The sequence below is a fragment of the Chiloscyllium punctatum genome, chromosome 32 (genome assembly GCF_047496795.1).
Source record: "Chiloscyllium punctatum isolate Juve2018m chromosome 32, sChiPun1.3, whole genome shotgun sequence".
In the NCBI taxonomy this organism is placed as follows: domain Eukaryota; kingdom Metazoa; phylum Chordata; class Chondrichthyes; order Orectolobiformes; family Hemiscylliidae; genus Chiloscyllium; species Chiloscyllium punctatum.
In genome coordinates, this window is record NC_092770.1 from 57843028 (window position 1) to 57863931 (window position 20904).

At 45.9% G+C, this 20904-nt stretch overlaps 1 protein-coding gene across 1 annotated transcript in view; it reads left to right on the forward strand.

The window, feature by feature from the left end:
* Positions 1–5149: 5149 nt before the first annotated feature.
* nwd1 (NACHT and WD repeat domain containing 1) overlaps positions 5150–20904 on the forward strand; it is a 72642-nt gene continuing 56887 nt past the window's right edge. Inside the window, exons 1-5 of the mRNA XM_072551430.1 lie at positions 5150–5282; positions 7926–8011; positions 9183–9299; positions 9418–9772; positions 11985–13263. Coding sequence (XP_072407531.1) covers positions 5150–5282; positions 7926–8011; positions 9183–9299; positions 9418–9772; positions 11985–13263 — 1970 coding nt within the window. The remainder of the gene's footprint in view (positions 5283–7925; positions 8012–9182; positions 9300–9417; positions 9773–11984; positions 13264–20904) is intronic.

The window sequence follows — 20904 nt, forward strand, 5'->3', positions numbered from 1 at the left end:
ATCTCAAACCTCCCTGCTTTTGTACTCAAAAGTGTTCTCCACTTCTGAAGCCTTAGTTTCCATTGGCTTTGCTAATTACCCTCTCAGTATGCCCCATTACCTGTATATGAACGCTTAGGTGCATTCACACTCTTTAGAGCTGTACCTGTTATTCCATATTCCCTCTCCGGTTTGCAAAGTATGTCACGTCACTTCTCGGAATTAAACTCCATTTGCTACTTGATTGTCCAACTGTCTAACCATGCCATGTTGCAGTTGATTAGTATCATCCTCACTGTCGTTACACAACAAGTTTTGAAATTTGACTCTTTATCCAAACATCCAAGTCATTCAAATATACCAAAAGGAATAGTGATCTGTTCATGGACCTTTGGAAGATGCTGCTTGTGAAAAAGCTCTTTCTGTATTAATCTAACTTTTAATCCCCACCAACACTGACCCTCTGATTCCAACAGCCACAGTTTCATTCAGCAGCCTGTCATGTGGTGCTTTGTCAAATAGGCCTTCAGGAACAAGTAAAGAACATCCCAAATAGTAAACGGGAGGTCATCTGGAGGGAGCAGGGAAAATCATGAGCTTTCAGAGTGTGTGATACTCTCCATCTGCAGCAAGAGGCCACAAGATTGAGGACAGAGTCCGCACACCCAAAAAAGAATGGTCTTCTTCTGAGCCATAGCCTGAAGTATGAGTGCCTTGGGACCCTGCAGCAACCTTATGATAATGTTACACATCATTCGGTATAAATAGCGCAGTGTGTGGAGTTAGAACACAGTCAGATTGCATGGAAGACAAATATGAGCACATGGACATGAACACACAAGGTAGACAGTACTCCTTCCAGGTAAAAACAATGACTGCAGATGCTGGAAACCAGATTCTGGATTAGTGGTGCTGGAAGAGCACAGCAGTTCAGGCAGCATCCAAGGAGCTTCGAAATCGACGTTTTGGGGTACTCCTTCCAATAGATTTTATGTATCTGTATACATTAATGCATTAAATATGTATTTGTCAGTCAGAACCTGGGATACCTGAGAATACCATGTTGAGCAGTGTTCAATATAAATCTATAATAAGTTGTGTTACTTTGAAGTCCAAGCTTTTTGCTCTCTGACTTCTCCTCGAGCAATGTGTAAAGAGCCCAAACTTATAATGTGGCCATTGTAACCACCAGAACTAAACAACTCGTCATTCTACAGCACACTGGCAGGCTCCTTCCTCTGGTCTGCAGTACTGCTGCCAAACACTGGGGGGATTGCCAACAAATCAAATACGTTCCTTCTCCTGAGTTACCAGCCAAGAACGTTGATCTTCAGTGTTTGTAGCAGGTACCTAGATGCAGAAATAAACACAGCAACAATACATTTCCTGCTGGTATAGAAAGTCTGAAAGGACGGCTTATAATTTACCTCATTGAAATCCTAATACTTCCTGACAATAACTGAGAGCTTAACTCAGAACAGGGCAACACCAAAAGGGCAGGACAAAAGATGACAAAACTTTTGTCCCTGGCTAGGGGGAGGAGAAAACTTCATAGCTTCATGGTGGGGTGATCAGTGATCACAGGCAATAATCCATTTTAATGTGACTGACATCACTGCGTCCTTTAAAGAGCTTGACAAGACTCCACATAGGTAGTTGACACTTTGATTTGGAGGGCACACCGGTGAGTAAATCCACATTCCTTTAATATTTTTGTTCCTGAACATTGGGTATGATTGTCTAGGTCAACTGCACATAATTTTGATCATCCTGCTATAGGAAGGAAGTTGTTAAACTGGAAAAGGTGCATAAAAAATTTACAAGGATGTTCCTGAGACTGAAGGATTTTGGTTATAAGGAGGGGCTGAAAAGACTGGGGCTGTTTGCCCTGGAGCATTGGAGGCTGAGGGGTGACCTTATAGAAGTTATAAAATCATGGTGGACATAGTTGAGGTGAATAGCCATGGTCTTTTTCTCAGGGTAGGATAGTCCAAAATTAGAGGGCATAGGTTTAAGGTGAGAGGGGAAAGATTTAAAAGGGACCTGAGGGGCAACTTTTTCACATGAAGTGTGGTGTATGTATGGAACAACCTGCCAGAGAAAGTGGTGAAGGCCAGAACAGTTATAACATTTAAAAGACATTTTGACAGGGACATGAATAGGAAATCTTTGGAGGACTACGAGCTAATTGCTGGCAAATGGGACTAGTTAAGTTTGCAAAAACTGGTCAGCATGGATGAGTTGGGCTGAAGGGCCTGTTTCTGTGCTGTATGACTCTATGGTTTTTGTCACATGTAGCTGATCCCTGGAGACACAGAGAAGGCTCACTGACCACCTCTGCTAATGTTTATTTCTTTGCATGGAGAACTGCAAATCTGCAAATCACACATCAGTATACACTTTTACCATTTTACCATCAATACTGTCTTAAAATACAGATTGTGTTCAGAATGTATTGTTAGCTGATTGGTATGTTAGTTTACAGACATCAAAATTTCTGGCGCCCTGGATTTGCTGATCTACGTTGGATCCCAGTGTGTCGAACCCTCAGTTTTAAATTTCATGCCCTTCTGTTAAAGCCTCTCCTTGGCCTCAGTCCTCCCTTTTGTTGTCTACCCCTCCAGCCCTCTCTGCTCCTTCGCTTCAAGCCTTTTGCCAATCCTGGATTGGCATATATGCCCCCAGCTGAACTCTGGAAATCCCTTCCAGACTCTCTCAGTTTTTCTCCCTCCCTCAAATGCCCCCAACCCTCACCCTGACCCTCTTCAACCAAGGTCTCAGTGACCCATCCCAGGGCTTGGTGTGAACCTCTGTTTGATAGCAGCACTGGGGAGAGTCCTGCAGCATTTTCCTATGTTCAAGATGTTACACAAATGTAGGTTGTTGTTTCACAGTGTATCAGCTCTTTGCAATTTTTTTTGCCTTGAATGCAACATTTATTTGTCATTTATGTAAATGATGTAGATGACAATATAGGAGGCATGGTTAGTATGTTTGCAGGTGACTCCAAGATTGATTGTGTAGGACAAAGACATGGATAGGAAAGGTTCAGAAGGATATGGACCAAGTGCAGGGAAATGGGGTTAGTGTGGATGGCCATTTTGATCAGATTGGACCAGTTTGGGCCAAAGGGCCTTTCTCCATGCTGTAGAACTCTACGACACTATGACTCCATGAGACCTTGATCAGAATGGGTCAATGGTCTGAAGAGTGGCAGGTGGAGTTTAATTTGGATAAATGCAAGATATTGCTTTTTGGTTAAATAAACAAAGACAAGACTTACACAATTAAAAGTACTGTGATATAGAACAGAGAGACCAAGGGATTCAGGTATATAATTTTTTGAAGTTTGTATCACATGTAGACAGGTGGTTAAGAAGGTGTTTAGCACACTCACATTCATTACTCAGACCTTTGAGTAAAGGAGTTGGGACTTTTATGTTGAGGTTGTACAGAACATTAGCGAGGCCTCTTCTGGAGTACAGTGTGCAGTTCTAGTCATCCTGTTATAGAAAGGATGTTATTAAGCTGGAATGGGTTCAGAAAAGATTCACCAGGATGTTGCCAGGAATGGAGGGTTTGAGTTATAAGGAGAGGCTGAACAGGCTGGGACATTTTTCATTGGAGCATTAGAGGTTGAGAGGTGACCTCTAATGAGGGTATAGATAAGGTGAATGGCAGGTGTCTTTTCCCTAGGGTGGGGGATTTCAAGAGTAGCAGGAATATTATAGCCCAGAGTGGCTCAGAGGTTAGCACTGCTGCCTCCCAGCACCAGGGACCTGGGTTCGATTCCAGCTTTGGGTGATTGTCTATGTGGGTTTCCTCTGAGTACTTTGGTTTCCTCCACAGACTGGAGATTTGCAGGTTAGGGTGGATTGGCCATGCTAAATTGCCCATGATGTTCAGGGATGTATAGGTTAGGTGCATTAGTCAGAGGAAATGCAGAGTAGTGGACTTGTTGGTCCAAATGGTCTGTTTCCACGCTAGGAATTCTGTGATATCTTTAAGGTGAGAGGGGAAAAGACATCAAGGGCAACTTTTTTTACACAGAGAGTGCTTCTTGTGTGGAATGAACTTCCAGAGGAAATGGTCAATGTGGTACAATTACACTATTTAAAAGACATTTGGATAAGTCCATGAATAAGAAATGTTTGGAGGGATATGGGCCAAGTGCAGACAGGTGGAGCTAGTTTAGTTTGGGATTATGGTTGGCATGGACCGGTTGGACTGAAGGGTCTGTTTCTGTGCTATGTGACTTTATGATTCTATAGGACTGTCGAAGTAAGTTCAGTGCAGGTTTCTAGCTTCTTTTAGGAGCAGTTTACTGCAGATACTGGATTCTATATTGAAAACAAAATGTTCTGGCAATCACAGCAGACTCTTCAAGTCATCTACACTCAAAATGCTGTCTCTCCACATGGATGCTGCCTGACCTTAATTTCCAGCATTTTTTTAATTTTCAGTTTGAGCTTCTTTTGTTGTGTGTGAGAGAGAGTCGGCTGGAGATAAATTATTTCAATATTATGCAATCTGGTCACAGCAAGTGTCAGCATTGAAAGCGTTCACGCAGCGGCTTAATCCAGCAATTAGCTGCTCATATTAACCGAAAAAATCCCAATGTTTGCAGAGATCACCTTCCCAAGAATTGGCTCAGAAATGAAACTGAATCGTTGTCAGGGTGTTAACTTTCCTGACTGAAGATAAACAGAGACTGAAGATCTCAGCTCCTAGGATGGGTACAGAGCACTTTTAAGGCACGGATGTGGATACAGATCATAGTTGAGGGAGACTTTAGTGAAGAGCAAAGAGAGTGAGTGAGAGTTGGGGTGGCGCAGACAGAGTGCAGTTACGAGACACTTTGGGAGGACATGGTGCTTAAAGTTTGACATACAATCAGAGATGGAAACAAGAATCTAAGTGTAAAGACAATCTTTTTGGAGAGAGAGAGAGAGGGAAAGCGACAGAGAGGAGATGGGAATGACAGCCAGGAGAACAGCACAGAGACAGACTGTCAAAAATCTGGGAGGGAGGATGAGAAAAGTTGTTCATTGATAAATAGAGGGAATGATGGAATAAGTGAATGAAGCAGATAATTATCCATCTTCTTTTCATTGTTCAAATAGATCGAGACACCATTTATACGGCTAGTGAAGGATTGGCAGCACCGCCAATGAGTGCCCACAGGATAAAAGCTGGGATCTTTGGCACTGACCATCGCCATGCCTTACTCCGAGGGGAGCCCACTGACCTGCCCGTGGACCAGGCTAAGGTGGTCCGTGTGTTCATCAGTTCTACGTTCACAGGTTCAGTACAAAACCACCACACCCTCTTGCTTGCTGTGCTGTAAGTGATGTTGATGATAGGGAGCAGTACTGAGGCCAGGAGATGGGTAATTACCAAGGGTGCCTGGGCTAGCTCTGCTCAGATGGGGCCAGAGACAGGAATGACTGACGTTCTTGGGAATTGTGTGGATCGAATAATCAACCTGTTCAGGGACGTTAGGACTCAGCTCTGGAGCAGGTGGGAGTTGAACCCAGATATTCTGGTCCAGACATAAGGGCAGTACCACTGTATCATAAATATGTGGAACAGCTAAATTCAATATTAGGCTAATCTCTCCTATCCCCACAGAGAGAATGGCCTCTTGTTACTCACTATGTAGGCCACAGAGAACAAGCTAGCAGAGAGAAATGGAGAGAGGAACTGGCAGGGAGATCCAGCCTGGAAACACCTGGACGTCTATCCTGCCTAAATAATATTTATTTCACTTTTAATTGCTTTGACGAGTGAGATCCGTAAAATTGATGGGCAGATCTACCAGCCCATTGTTCCATTAAGGATTGTGGAAGCAGAAGAGATATTTGGTGGCAGTACAGGGGTTCCTGCCAACAATGAACATAGAGTCATACAGTACGGAAACAGACCCTTCAGTCCAACCTGTTCATGCCGTCCCAATCTGACCTAGTCCCATTTGCCAGCATTTGGCCCATATCCTTCTAAACCCTAATATACCCATCTGGATGCCTTTTAAATAATGAAATTGTCCCAGCCTCCACCACTCCCTCTGGGAGCTCATTCCAAACACACGCCACCCTCTGCGTGAAAAACCCTCAGGCTCTTTTAAAATTTTCCCCTCTTGCCTTAAACTTATGCCCTCTAGTTTTGGACTCCCCTACCCTAGGAAAAAGATCTTGTCTATTTTCTTGTCCATGCCCTTCATGGTTTATAAACCTCCATAAAATTACCTCTCAGCCTCCAACGCTCCAGGGAAAAATAGCCCCAACCCATTCAGCCTTTCCCTATAGCTCAAAATCTCCAGTCCCTGCAGTATGCTTGTAAATCTTTTCTGCACCCTTTCAAGTTTAACAACATCTTTCCAATTGAAGGACTAGCAGAATTGTATGCAGTATTTCTAAAAGTGACCTCACCAATGGCCTACACAGCTGCAACATGACATCCTGACTGCTATACTCAGTGAATCATGCAAAGTTATTAGGTAGGTACAGCAAATAATTACAAAGGGCAAATCACAGAATTCCCTCAGTGTAGAAGCAGGCCATTCAGCCCATTGAGTCCACAATGACCCTCCAAACAGCATACCATGTAGAACCACCCATACCACCCGACCCAACCCTGTAACCCAACATTTCCCATGGTTAATCCACCTACCTTGAACATCCCTGGAAACCATGGGCAATTTACCTGCACATCATTGAATTGTGGGAGGAAACCACAGCAGCCAGAGGAAACCCACGTAGACATGGGGAGAATGTGCAAACTCCACACAGACAGACGCTCGAGGCTGGAATCGAACCCGGGTCCCCACCGTGCCACCCCTAAAATGGAATGTTGGCCTGTATTGCAAGGGGGATTAGGGTAGAAAAGCAGATAAACTGACTGTCACTGGTGAGACCACATCTGGAATACTATGTCAGGTTTTGGTCACCTCACCTCATAGGACAGCATGGTGGCTCGGTGGTTAGTGCTGCTGTCTCAGGACCTGGGTTCAATTCTCACCTCAGGTGACCATTTGTGTGGAGCTTGCACGTTCTCCTCATGTCTGCGTGGGTTACCTCCAGGTGCTCCGGTTTCCTCCCACAGTCCACAGATGTGCAGGTTAGGTGAATCGGCCATGCTAAATAACCTAACATAGTGTTAGGTGCATTAATAAGATGGAAATGGGTTACTCTTCGGGTAATCGGTGTGGACTTGTTGGGCCAAATGGCCTGTTTCCACACTGCGGAGAGTCTAATCTAATGAATCTCAGAAATAATGACATTAGAAGCAGCAAGTCCAAGATTCACTCAACTAATCCCTGGGAAGAGGGGGGTCATCATGTGAGGAAAGGTAGGATCTGAGTTTAGAAGAATGAGAGGCCTTTTGCTGAAACATACAAGCCTCAGAGGGGACATGGCAAGGGTGGGTGCCAAGGCGATGTTTCCCCACGTGAGAGAGGCAAGAACTGAGAGATACCATTTCAGAGACGGAGACGGGGCATTTAGTTTCTCAGAGTGAGTCTTTAGAACACAGAGAGAAAAGATGTTGGTAGGACTCATGATTATTTGTAAGGCAAATAATTGTGAGCTAGACGATCATGGAAATCCCAGAGCATCAGGTGTCAAATGTAGAATCAAGGCCACAGTCAGATCCCCCATGATAGCTGAATAGTTGAATCTGTCAAATAATGATGGGCTGCATGTTTCCAACATTAGTGACCACACCTCAAACAAATCCATACATTTTAATACCATTTAGAATGCCCCAGATCAAGATCAAAAGGCTCTCCTATGGAGGTTCTTTCCAGCTGTCACTTTCTGAACAGTTCTGTCAAGGTCTGTACCACCCAGGCCCAGAATTTTCTAACTAGGCCGTGGTTTTATGGCTCGGTCCCAGAGCAGGCTGTTCATACACAATGGACAGTCACTAACTCTTGCTGTGTGTTTCAGATATGAGCATGGAGCGTGATGCTCTCTTGGACAAGGCCTATCCAGAGGTACAGGAGTTCTGTCAGAAATTGGGCCTAGTCTTTGAGGTGAGTCAGACCTTCACTCAACTGGGGGAACAGTATCTCAGTATCTATCCTCTTCCTCAGTTAAGACTATGGTGCTAATTTAACTGTTCCAAAGGTGAAGGGGGATTGTGAGGGGAGAGTGTGTGTATGTGTGTGAGAGAGAGAGAGAGGATGAAGGAAATGGAAGGAAAAGGGCACAAAAGGGGTGAGTAATGAGAAGGAATGGAGGGAAAGGAAATGGGAGAGAACAGAGTGGGTGAGGGAGATTCAACATAAGGGAAATGGAGTGCAAGGGAGGTTCCGTGTAAGGCAGAGGGAGTGTGAGGGAGATGGAGTGTGAGGGAGGGGAGTGTGAGGGAGGGTGAGTGTGAGGGAGGTTGAGTATGAGAGAGAGGAAGTGTGAAGGAGATGGAGTGTGAGTGAGAAGGGTTGTGAGTGATAAGAAGTTTGAGGAAGAGAGAGATGTGAGAGAGAGGATGCGTGAAGGAGAGGAAGTGTGAAGGAGGGGAGTGTGAGGGAGGGGAGTGTGAAGGAGATGGAGTGTGAGGGAGGGGGCGTGTGAGGGAGATGGAGTATGAGGGACGGGATGTGTGAGGGAGATGGAGTGTAAGGGAGGGGGAGTGTGAGGGAGGGGGAGTGTGGCAGAGAGGGATTGCAATGTAAACGCATTGTGACATGGAGTGAGTATGAGGTGCTGTGCAGAGCTATCTGGACACGGTGACTCTACAGAGTTGACACTGGAGTTTGGATATTTGTCGGGGCTCAGTGAGGGAATGGGGCGCGCTTGGGGGAAGAGGAGGGTCGGGGCTGGCATCATGTGGTGAGGAAACACCCTTGTTTGTTTAAGCCCACAAGCTGTGCTGGAAAGGCATAAACTTTCTGCAAAGCAACAATTCTCATTGATCCTGCACTGCCAGGGCTTTGAGAATCAGCTACTCGAGTTGGTGAACCGAAAAGTCCATTTCAGGCCACCTGCCACTGAAGAACATGCATGGATGCAATAGGGACCAGATCAGTTCAGCTTTCTATTTCCATATGAGCCCTTTGGAATTTTCCAAATTGTTGCCAAGTCTAAATAAAGATGAATGCTTTTAACCACCTAACCACCATTCTTGAAGATTAACATGCACACAGAACTGCCCCTTATTAATGCAGGAGCACAGGGTAACTGTGTGGTCCAACATCTCCTCAGGTAGTTGACATGCGCTGGGGAGTACCAAATACACTGACTGCTGACCACATGAGCACAGAACTGTGCCTGACAGAAATCGAATCTTGTAAAAGGATGTCACTGGGACCCACTTTTGTTGTAAGTCATTTTCTCGATTTTTGATTGTTCTCCCGTCCCCTCAGTTTTTGTAAACAGCAGTTTGATTTTGACCAGCTGTGATCCATCACTGATCTCAGTACTTATTGGAATCCGGCAGGCTCTGCTGGGCAATCGCTACGGATTTCGTCCCATCCCCCGTGTCATCGAGGGCAAGGAGTTTGAGGAGTTGCTCCTGAAGCACGCTTCGGATTCCCAGTCCTTGAAGCTGCTTCAGGAATGGTTCTGGAAAGATGAGAATGCGGTTCCACCTGTGTACATCCTCCAACCTATCACCACACATCTCCCGGACTATAGCAAGATGAGAACCGAGAGGCGAGAGGAGCATGAGAAGGCCCTGCAATCCTGGTCTGACCTCCAGCAGCGCATTGCTGATCTTCTGCGAGTCGCAGCCACCCAAGCAGAGAAAGAGGGCCGAATACAGAAAGGAGCAAGGCACAAGTATTTCAAGTCAGGTAGGCCGCACGTGCCTCACTCCCTCTGACACACCGGATTACGCTGATCCTGAACAGCAAAGCCCTCTCTTCCCTTAGAAAGCAAAAGAAGGTCACCCAAGGTCCTATCTCAGAGTTAACTCATTATTGGGCCATGGGCATCACTAGCAATAGATTAGATTACTTACAGTGTGGAAACAGGCCCTTTGGCCCAACAAATCCACACCGACCCACCAAAGTGTAACCCACCCAGACCCATTCCCCTACATTTACCCCTTCACCTAACACTACGGGCAATTTAGCATGGCCAACTCACCTAACCTGCACATTTTTTGGATTGTGGGAGGAAACCCACTCTGACATGGGGAGAATGTGCAAACTCCACACAGTCAGTCACCTGAGGCGGGAATTGAACCTGAGTCTCTGGCGCTGTGAGGCAACAGTGCTAACCACTGTGCTGCCCAATGCAATACTAGCATTTGTTGCCCATCCCTAACTGCACTGGGAATAAATAGTTTGCTGGGCCCTTTCAACTTAAGAGTCAACTGCATTCCTGCACCTCGGCTCAATTTCATCCTCCTCTAGGTTTATTATCAAAATCCAGTTGCTTCACAATCACTGTAAATGAGGCTAGCATTTCCCAGATTATTCACTGAATTTAAATTCCCACAATTTACGGAAGGTTTTGAACTCATGCTCTCGTCTAGATTACTAGATCATCAACATGACTGTAATAAGAGGTTAAGCTAATATAGCACCTGAAAATCAGGAAGCTGGGTCCTTTATTCCATTGATTAGGCCTGTAATTATACATCTTAGAGTCAGAAAGTCATGCAGCATGGAAACAGACCCTTCAGTCTAATCAGTCCACGCCGGCCATCTTCTTAAACTAAACTAGTTTTACCTACCAGCGCTTGGCACATATCCCTCTAAACCTTTGCTATTCATTTAATTATCCAAATGTCTTTTAAACATTGTAACTATACATCAATCCACCACTTCCTCTGGCAGTTCATTCCACACAAGAACCATTCTCTATGTAAAAAAGTTACCCATATTGTCCTTTTTAAACCTTTCTTCTCTCACCTTAAAAATACGCTCCTTTAGTTTTGAACTCCCCCACTCTAAGGAAAAGACACCTGCCATTCACCTTCTCTACACCCCTCATGATTTTATAAATTTCAATAAGGTTATCTGAAGCCTCCTTCTTTCCAGTGGACGCTTTTCCAGTCTATTTTTATGTCTCAAGCCTTCCATTCCTAGCAACATCCTGGTCAATCCTTTATGAAGCCTCTCCTGCTTAATAATATCCTCCCTGTAACTGGGTGACCAGAACTGCATACAGTACCTTAGAAGAGGCCTCACCAACGTCCTGTACAACCTCAACATGACATCCCAACTCCTCTATTCAAAGGTTTGCGCAATGAAGGCAAGTGTCTTTTTAACCACTCTTTCTATATATGACACCAATTTCAGAGAATTATGGACCTAAGCTCCTAGATCTTTCTGTTCTACAACATTACTCATGCTGTCCCTTTCATTAACTGTAAAAATCCTTTTCTTTGTATGACCAAAATGCAATACCTCACATTTATCCAAATTAAACACCATCTGCCAATCCTCAGCCCACTGAGCCAATTGATCAAGATCTCTGTAATTTTAAATAACCTTTTACATAGTCCACTGTGCCACCAGTTTTGGAGCCATCTGCAAACTTAATAACCATGCCTCCTATATTCTCATCCAAATTTTGGTTAAGGGATCCTTTTTCTGTCTGTCTTTCGCCCTTTCTCTCTCTCTCTCTCTCTCGCTTTGCAAGACTTCTCCTTGACAAAGATAAATCCTGCTACCAGGAAGGGTCTGCCTGAGCTATCCTGCTCAGTGGTCCTTCTCACTATTGTGTTCCATTGAAAGAAGGCCCACTACATTATCATTCTGCTACTGTCTCCCTAGTTAACGTTCAGTACCTGTATCCATGATCCTGCTGATCCCAGACTCAATGATGTTACACAGAGTAGCTAATGTTCAACTATCATCATCCGACTGACAGGGAATTCTTACATCATTCCAATCACCTCCATTCTTCACCTCTGTAACAGCCGATTCAATTGTATTGCCACCGGCTTTGTGCAGGGTAACCTAGATGGAATCAGGGCTCTGCCTCCCTGGGTGAATGGCTGCTGCTGACTATTGCTCAGGTCTAATTATGGTCCCTTTCCTCACTGTGTTGCAGTTACTGAGTTTGAGATCGACCGGGGCTTAGTTGAAACAAGAGAAGGGGACGTGTGCTCAACAGTGTTTATCCGTGACATCTCCAATATCTGGGATCACTTCGACCAGCAGCAGCTACCCAAATTCATCGACGTTAAAGACGACGGGAGCATTGACACTGAGGCTCAGGAGCGACTCGCCAGCCTGAAGGCCCAAGTCGTTGGCAAATCTGCCAGGAGCCTGCGGATGCACTGGGTGCAATGGTCAGATGGAGTTCTGGACACCCAGAGCCAAGCCCATGCTGAGTATCTCCATGACTTGTGCCAGAGCTTCGTGGAGGACATGAAGCAGCAGATCGAGGGAAAGGTGGCAGCGCGTCATGGGGTCCGGGAGGAGCCGGCCTGGCTCTTCGAGGAACTGCGCCACCAAGGGCATCTGTGCAGGGTGAAGCGCAGCATCTTCTGTGGGCGCTCGCAGCTCCTCGCCAACATTGGCCAATGCCTCGAGCAGCACGACGGGAGCACCCACTGGCCCCTGGTCATCCACGGGGCGTCGGGCACGGGCAAGACGGCGGTGATGTCAAAGCTGGCCGAGGAGGTGAGGAAAACCTTCAGGAATGGCTGTGTGGTGGTCACCAGGCTGCTGGGTACATCAGCCCTGAGCTCAGAGATACACTCAGTGCTGAAGAGTGTCTGCTTCCAAGTGTGCCTGGCCTTTAGGCTCAAAGTGCCTGCAGCCCATGTCACCAACTCTTACACTGAGCTAGTCCGATTCTTCCACAACCTCCTGAGCACAGCGTCCAAGAAAAATCGAGAGACCCTAGTCCTTATCTTTGACTCCCTGGACCAGTTGTCTTCCAGCGACGGAGCTCACAGACTCCACTGGCTGCCGAAGGTATGCCCCCCCAAGGTCCACATCATCGTCTCCACCCTGCCAGCGGAGCACAACATCTTGGCCGTGCTGCAGGAGGTGATACCCAGGCCCGAGTGCCACTTCGAGGTGGAGCCTCTGTCCAGCCAGCATGGTCAAGAGCTCATCGACCTGCTGCTGCGCACGGTGAAGAGGAGGCTCACCACAGAGCAGCGTGACCTCATCCTGGAGCGTTTCCGGGACTGCGGCCAGCCCCTCATGCTCAAACTGACCTTCGATGAGGCCAAGAGGTGGAACTCGTATGTGCCGGCCTCAGAGCTGGACGTAGCTGCTGGCACGCGGGACGCTGTGCGTCTCTTCTACTCGCACCTGGAGAAGACGCACGGCCGGGTCTTCGTCTCGCATGCTCTGGGATACATTGTCTGTTCAAGGTTGGTTCTGCTGTGAGCCGAGGCTCCCCACAAACCCATAGTCTGATTGTCGAGGTTGGGACCGCTTCTGGCAACAGGGGGATCCCTAGGGAATCTTCAAATGTAGGGTCAGTGGGGTCCTGTTAAAGATGTCGAGAAAGGGGGTCACCTTGCAGCCTGACTGTGTCATTCCTGAGAGCAGGAAAACCGGTGCTTCAGGCAAAAGCCCCCCATCAGGAAAGTGTCGATTTTCCTGCTCCTCAGATGCTGCCTGACCTGCTGTGTTTTTCCAACACCACTCTAATCTTGACTCTAATCTCCAACATCTGCAGTACACACTTTAGTCCTGTGTCATCCCTGATCTGGGAATGCAGGGAGGAGAAACTCATAGTGGCTCCATGCCTTCAGTTTGGTATTGGCACCCAATTCCATTGGGAAAGGGCTTACAATGTACCTCATTACAGGCTCATTTCCAATGCATATGACCAAAGACAATGGTCATCCGGTGTCACATTCACATGTCACGTTTACTTATACTAAGGACAACTTGCATTCATGTAGCACCTTCCAGCACTGCACAAGGATCTTTATGAAACAAAATGTAACACTGAGCCCCATAAGGTGCTACTAGGACAGAGTTTGATGAAAGAGGTATGCTTGAAAAGCAGAAAATATGACATAGGGAGCCAGGGAGAAGCATTGATAGAATCTAGAGCAACTAAAGGCGTAACCGCCCAATGTTGGGAAAGTTCAAATCAGGAATGTCCCAGAGATTGGGATTGGAGGAGAACAGATATCTCCAGAAGTTGTGTGATTTATTCCAGTTATAGGGAGGGATGAGGCCATACATGGATTTGCTAATAAGGAAGAGAGTGGGAAGCACGGTGGCACAGTGGTTAACACTGCTGCCTCACAGTGCTAGAGACCTGGGTTCAATTCCCGCCTCAGGCGACTGACTGTGTGGAGTTTGCATGTCCTCCCCATGTCTGCGTGGGTTTCCTCCGGGTGCTTCGGTTTCCTCCCACAGTCCAAAGATGTGCAGGTCAGGTGAATTGGCCATGCTAAATTGCCTGTAGTGTTAGGTAAGGGGTAAATATAGGGGTATGGGTGGGTTGCGCTTTGGCGGGTCGGTGAGGACTTGTTGGGCCGAAGGGCCTGTTTCCACACTGTAATGTAATCTAATCTAATCAAAAGAGTCTTAAAATCAAGTCATTGCACAGCCCAAAGCCTATGTTTGGGAGAACACAGGGATGATAGCTGAAGGGGATAAAGTACAAATTAGGCCTTGGGCAGCAAAGTCTTTGAGATGACCTCAAGGTGGGAGATTGGCCAGGAATGTTCTGGAACTGTTACGGGTAGCAGTAACAAAGACCCCCCACCGTGGATGACGGTTTCTACAGCAGATGAGCTGAGGTGGGATGGAGTCAGCCGCTGTGACACAAATGCAAGCCAACATTCTCCATGCTGACACAGGCCCGCGCTCCCCTCAGAATCACGACTGACAGCAAGGCTGTGAAAAGTGGGGTAGAGGTGAGATAGGCAATGCAGCAAGTTGGAGACAGTGGAGGGGCTGGAGTCATATAGGTTCCCTCTCTTGCCCTTATGGGTTTATTTTCAAAGTCCAGTCGATTCACAATCATTGGAAATGATTCTAGTATTTGCCAGTTTATTCATTGAATTTAAATTCCTATAACTGTTATTGAGGGTTTTGAAACCATACTCTAGTGAATATTAGTCCCTGCCTCTAGATTTCTAGCTCAGCAACATGAATGTATTGAGATGCAATGGACCTGAAAATCATGAAGCAGGATCCTTTTTTTCCACAACATTAAGAGAATTCAAAGTTAGAACCAAAAAAAAACATAGAACACAGATCAGTACAGCATAGTACAGGCCCTTCAGTCCTGTCAGAGTTAATCAGAGTATTTCCATTTAATTATTCCTATATTATATATAGAGTCACTGAGTCATAGAGATGTACGACATGGAAACAGACCCTTCGGTCCAACCCGTCCATGCCAACCAGATATCCCAACCCAATCTAGTCCCACCTGCCAGCGCCCAGCCCATATCCCTCCAAACCTTTCCTATTCATATACCCATCCAAATGCCTCTTAAATGTTGCAATTGTACCAACCTCCACCACTTTCTCTGGCAGCTCATTCCATACACGTACCACCCTCTGTCTGAAAAAGTTGCCCCTTAGGTCCTTTTTAAATCTTTCCCCTCTCAACCTAAACCTATGTCCTCTAGTTCTGGACTCCCCGACCCCAGGGAAAAGCCCCTCATGATTTTATGAACCTTTAAAAGGTTACTCCTCAGCTTCCGACACTCCAGGGAAAACAGCCCCAATCTATCCAGCCTCTCCCTATAGCTCAAACCCTCCAACCCTGGTAAAGTCCTTATAAGTCTTATTTGAAACCTTTTGAGTTTCACAACATCCTTCTTAAAGGGGAGAGCCCAAAATTGCTCATAATATTCCAAAAGAGGCCTAACCAATGTCCTGTACAGCTACAATTCCTATACTTAATGTTCTCACCAATAAAGGAAAGCATATCAAACGCCTTCTTCACTACCCGATCTATCTGAGACTCCACTTTCAAGGAATTATGAACCTGCACTTTTTGTTCAGTAACACTCCCCAGGGCCTCACCATTAAGTGTATAAGTCCTGCCCTGATTTGCTTTTCCAAGGTGAATCACCTCATGCAAAACTTCTAAATTTGACTATTGTCGGAAATAAGACAAAAGCTGCCCTTGGTTGGCATGGTTTGTATTGTGATTGTCTCCATTGTTTTGGTCAGATTCACTATCATCAATCTCTCTTATTGGTGTGAGTCTAAACTGCTAATACCAAGTGGGGAAGAATAGGCACATGAAGATAAGCTGAATTTTGGCAAACAGTAAAAGTTTGCTACACATAAAACCAGAGAGTGCTGGAGAAACTCAGCAGGTCTAACAGCATCAGTGGAGAGAGAAGCAGAGTTAATGTTTCAAGACCGACATGACTCTTCTTTGGGATATATTCCTGTCGGGGTGAAAGGAAAGGCTGGTGGGTATAGGGAATGCTGGATGACTAAAGAAATTGAGGGTTTGGTTAAGAAAAAGAAGGAAGCATATGTCAGGTATAGACAGGATAGATCGAGTGAATCCTTAGAGTATAAAGGCAGTAGGAGTATACTTAAGAGAGAAATTAGGAGGGCAAAAAGGGGACATGAGATAGCTTTGGAAAATAGAGTTAAGGAGAATCCAAAGGGTTTTTACAAATACATTAAGGATAAAAGGGTAACTAGGGAGAGAATAGGGCCCTCAAAGATCAGCAAGGCAGCCTTTGTGGGGGCCACAGGAGATGGGGGAGATACTAAATAAGTATTTTGTATCAGTGTTTACTGTGGAAGAGGACATGGGAGGTATAGAATGTAGGGAAATAGATAGTAACATCTTGAAAAATGTCCATATTACAGAGGAGGAAGTGCTGGATGTCTTGAAACGCATAAAAGGTGGATAAATCCCCAGGACCTGATCAGGTGTACCCTAGAACTCTGTGGGAAGCTAGAGAAGTGATTGCTTGGGCTTCTTGCTGAGATATTTGCATCATCGATAGTCACAGGTGAGATGCCGGAAGACTGGAGGTTGGCAAACGTGGTGCTACTGTTTAAGAAAGTGGTAAGGACAAGCCAGGGAACTATAGACTGGTGAGCCTGAGTGGTGGGCAAGTTGTTGGGGGGAATCCTGAGGGAGAGAACGTACATGTATTTGGAAAGGCAAGGACTGATTAGGAATAGTCAACATGGCTTTGTGCATGGGAAATCATGTCTCACAACCTTAATTGAGTTTTTTGAAGAAGTAACAATGAAGATTGATGGGGGCAGAGTGGTAGATGTGACTTATTAGGATTTCAGTAAGGCGATCAACAAGGTTCCCCATGGGAAACCAGTTAGCAAGGTTAGATCTCATGGAATACAAGGAGAATGAGCCATTTGGATACAGAAGTGGGCATCACAGTTGCTCAGTGGTTAGCACTGCTGCCTCACAGGGACCTGGGTTCGATTCCTGCCTCGGGTGACTGTCTGTGTGGAGTTTGCACATTCTCCCCGTGTCTGCGTGGGTTTCCTCCGGGTGCTCCGGTTTCCTCCCGCAGTCTAAAGATGTGCAGGTCAGGTGAACTGGCCATGCTGAATTGCCTATAGTGTTAGTCAGTGGTAAATATAGGGTAGGGGAATGGGTCTGGGTGGGTTACTCCTTAGAGGGTTGGTGTGGACTTGTTGGGCCGAAGGGCCTGTTTCCCTGCTGGACTTCTCTGTGACTCTATGACTCAATATTGGACTGGAAATGAACAATGTACATTGCATACAGTGTTTTTGGCTTTATTAATAGGGGCATAGAGTACAAAAGCAAGAAGATGACGTTGAACTTGTATAAGGCACTTATTAGATATCAGCTGGAATATTGTAAATGGTTGTGGGCAACACAATTATATGAAAGGTGTGAATGCAATGGAAAGAGTGCAAAAGCAATTTACAGGAGTGGACCTAGGAATGAGAAACTTCAGTGATAAGAATAGCTCAGAATAGTTGGCACTGTTCTCCTTGGAGAGAAGAAGGCTGTGAATAGACCTGATACAGGCTGTCAAAATCATGAGTGAGCTGGATAGAGAGAAGCTGCACCCACTCATAACAGGAACAAAAACGAGAGAGCTCAAATTTGTGGTGATTGCAAAAGAAGAAAGCATCATGAGAGAAAATCTTTTATTCACACAGTGAGTAGTTAGTGTACTGCCTGGAAACGTGGGGGTGGCAGGTTCAGTTGAGGCATTCAAGAGGGGCATTGGATGGTTATATGATTATTTGGATAGAAATATCACATAGTATGGAGAGAAAAGGCAGCAGACTGACAATAGGTATTGATGCTCATTTGAAGAACTGGTGCAGGCTGGATGGGCCAAATGGCCTTGTCCTGTGTTGTAACACTTCCATGATTCTGTGAGTTAAGGGTACACCATTCGGTACACCAATCTCAGCAATTGCAACTTGTGCTGAAACATTGGAATACTCAAATGCACACCCTTCGGTTAGCTCCTCCTGAGGGTCAGTATCTTCTAGCCCGATTGGTGGATCTATCTTTATGATGTCAGTTAACCCGTTCAGGGACTAACTGCTTCATGCAACACACCCTTGAACTGGTCTCCCCCATTCTATCTACCACAACTTTGAGTCATATCAAAACTCCACTCTCTGTCTTAACTCGCAGAAAGTCCCATCTCCCGAGCTTGCCCTCTCCTTCCATGCTTGCTGTCCTACATTGACCAAGCATTGCCTTGATTTTAAAGTGTTCATCTTGTTTTCAGATCCCCTCAGTAACCTTCGCCAATCTGATAAGCCTCCAAGTTTTCTGCATGCAGTTTGAATTTTTCCACCAGTGGTGGCTATGCTCACAGCTGCCTGTGCCTTCAGCTCGAGAATTCCCTCTTAACACCTCCCCCCCTCTCTATCTCACACCTCCCCCCTCTCTATCTCATCCTTCCCCCCCTCGCTATTTCACACCTCCCCCCTCACTATCGCACACCTTCCCCCCTTGATCTCACACCTCCCCTCTCTATCTTATTCCTCCCCCCCTCGCTATCCACACCTCTCCCCTCACTATCTCACACCGCCCCCCATCTCACACCTCCGCACTCTCAATCTCACACCTCCTCCCCTCTCAATCGCACAGCTTCCCCCTCTCTATCTCACACCTCCCCACTCTTTATCTCACACATCCTCCCCTCTCTCTTACACCTCCTCTTCTCTCTATCTCACACCTCACCCCTCTCTAACGCACACTTCCCCCCATCTCACACCTCCCCCCTCGCTATTTCACACCTCCCCCCTCGCTATTTCACACCTCCCCCCTCACTATCTCACACCTCCCTCCTCGCTATTTCACACCTCCCCCCCTCTATCTCACACCTCCCCCCATCTCACACCTCCCCTCTCTATCTCACACCTCCCCTCTCTCTATCTCACTCCTCCCCCCTCTATCTCACACCTCCCCTCTCTATCTCACACCCCTCCTCTCTCTATGTCATACCTCCACCCTCCCATCTCACAAATTGAGAAACAAACTTGTAAGGAGATCTCAGCTATCTGTAAGAATAATAGGGTAGTTATGGTAGGGGATTTTAACTTTCCAAACATAGACTGGGCTTGCCATAGTGTTAAAGGTTTAGATGGAGAGGAATTTCTTAAGTGCGTACAAGACAATTTTCTGATTCAGTATGTGGACGTACTTACTAGAGAAGGTGCAAAACTTGACCTACTCTTGGGAAATAAGGCAGGGCAGGTGACTGAGGTGTCAGTGAGAGAGCACTTTGGGGTCAGCGACCATAATTCTATTAGTTTTAAAATAGTGATGGAAAAGGATAGACCAGATCTAAAAGTTGAAGTTCTAAATTGGACAAAGGCCAATTTTGACGGTATTAGGCAAAAACGTTCGAAAGCTGATTGAAGGCAGATGTTCGCAGGTAAAGGGACGGCTGGAAAATGGGAAGCCTTCAGAAATGAGATAACAAGAATCCAGAGAAAGTATATTCCTGTCAGGGTGAAAGGGAAGGCTGGTAGGTGTAGGGAATGCTGGATGACTAAAGAAATTGAGGGTTTGGTTAAGAAAAAGAAGGAAGCATATGTCAGGTATAGACAGGATAGATCAAGTGAATCCTTAGAAGAGTATAAAGGAAGTAGGAGTATACTTAAGAGGGAAATCAGGAGGGCAAAACGGGGACATGAGATAGCTTTGGCAAATAGAGTTAAGGAGAATCCAAAGGGTTTTTCCAAATATATTAAGAACAAAAGGGTAACTAGGGAGAGAATAGGGCCCCTCAAAGATCAGCAAGGCGGCCTTTGTGTGGAGCCGCAGAAAACAGGGGAGATACTAAATGAATATTTTGCATCAGTATTTACTGTGTAAAAGGATATGGAAGATATAGACTGTAGGGAAATAGATGGTGACATCTTGCAAAATATTCAGATTACAGAGGAGGAAGTGCTGGATGTCTTGAAACAGGTAAAGGTGGATAAATCCCCAGGACCTGATCAGGTATACCTGCAAAATCTGTTGGGAAGCCAGAGAAGTGATTGCTGGGCCACTTGCTGAGATATTTATATCACCGAAAGTCACAGGTGAGGTGCTGGAAGACTGGAGGTTGGCAAACGTGGTGCCACTGTTTAAGAAGGGCAGTAAGGACAAGCCAGGGAACTATAGACCGGTGAGCCTGACCTCGGTGGTGGGCAGGTTGTTGGAGGGAATTCTGAGGGACAGGATATACATGTATTTGGGAAGGCAAGGACTGATTAGGGATAGTCAACATGGCTTTGTGCGTGGGAAATCATGTCTCACAAACTTGATTGAATTTTTTGAAGAAGTAACAAAGATGATGGCAGAACAGTAGATGTGATCTATATGGACTTCAGTAAGGACTTCGACAAGGTTCCCCATGGGAGACTGATTAGCAAGGTTAGATCTCATGGAATACAGGGAGAACTAGCCATTTGGATACAGAACTGGCTCAAAGGTAGAAGACAGAGGGTGGTGGTGGAGGGTTGTTTTTCAGACTGGAGGCCTGTGACCACTGGAGTGCCACAAGAATCGGTGCTGGGCCCTTTACTTTTTGTCATTTACATAAATG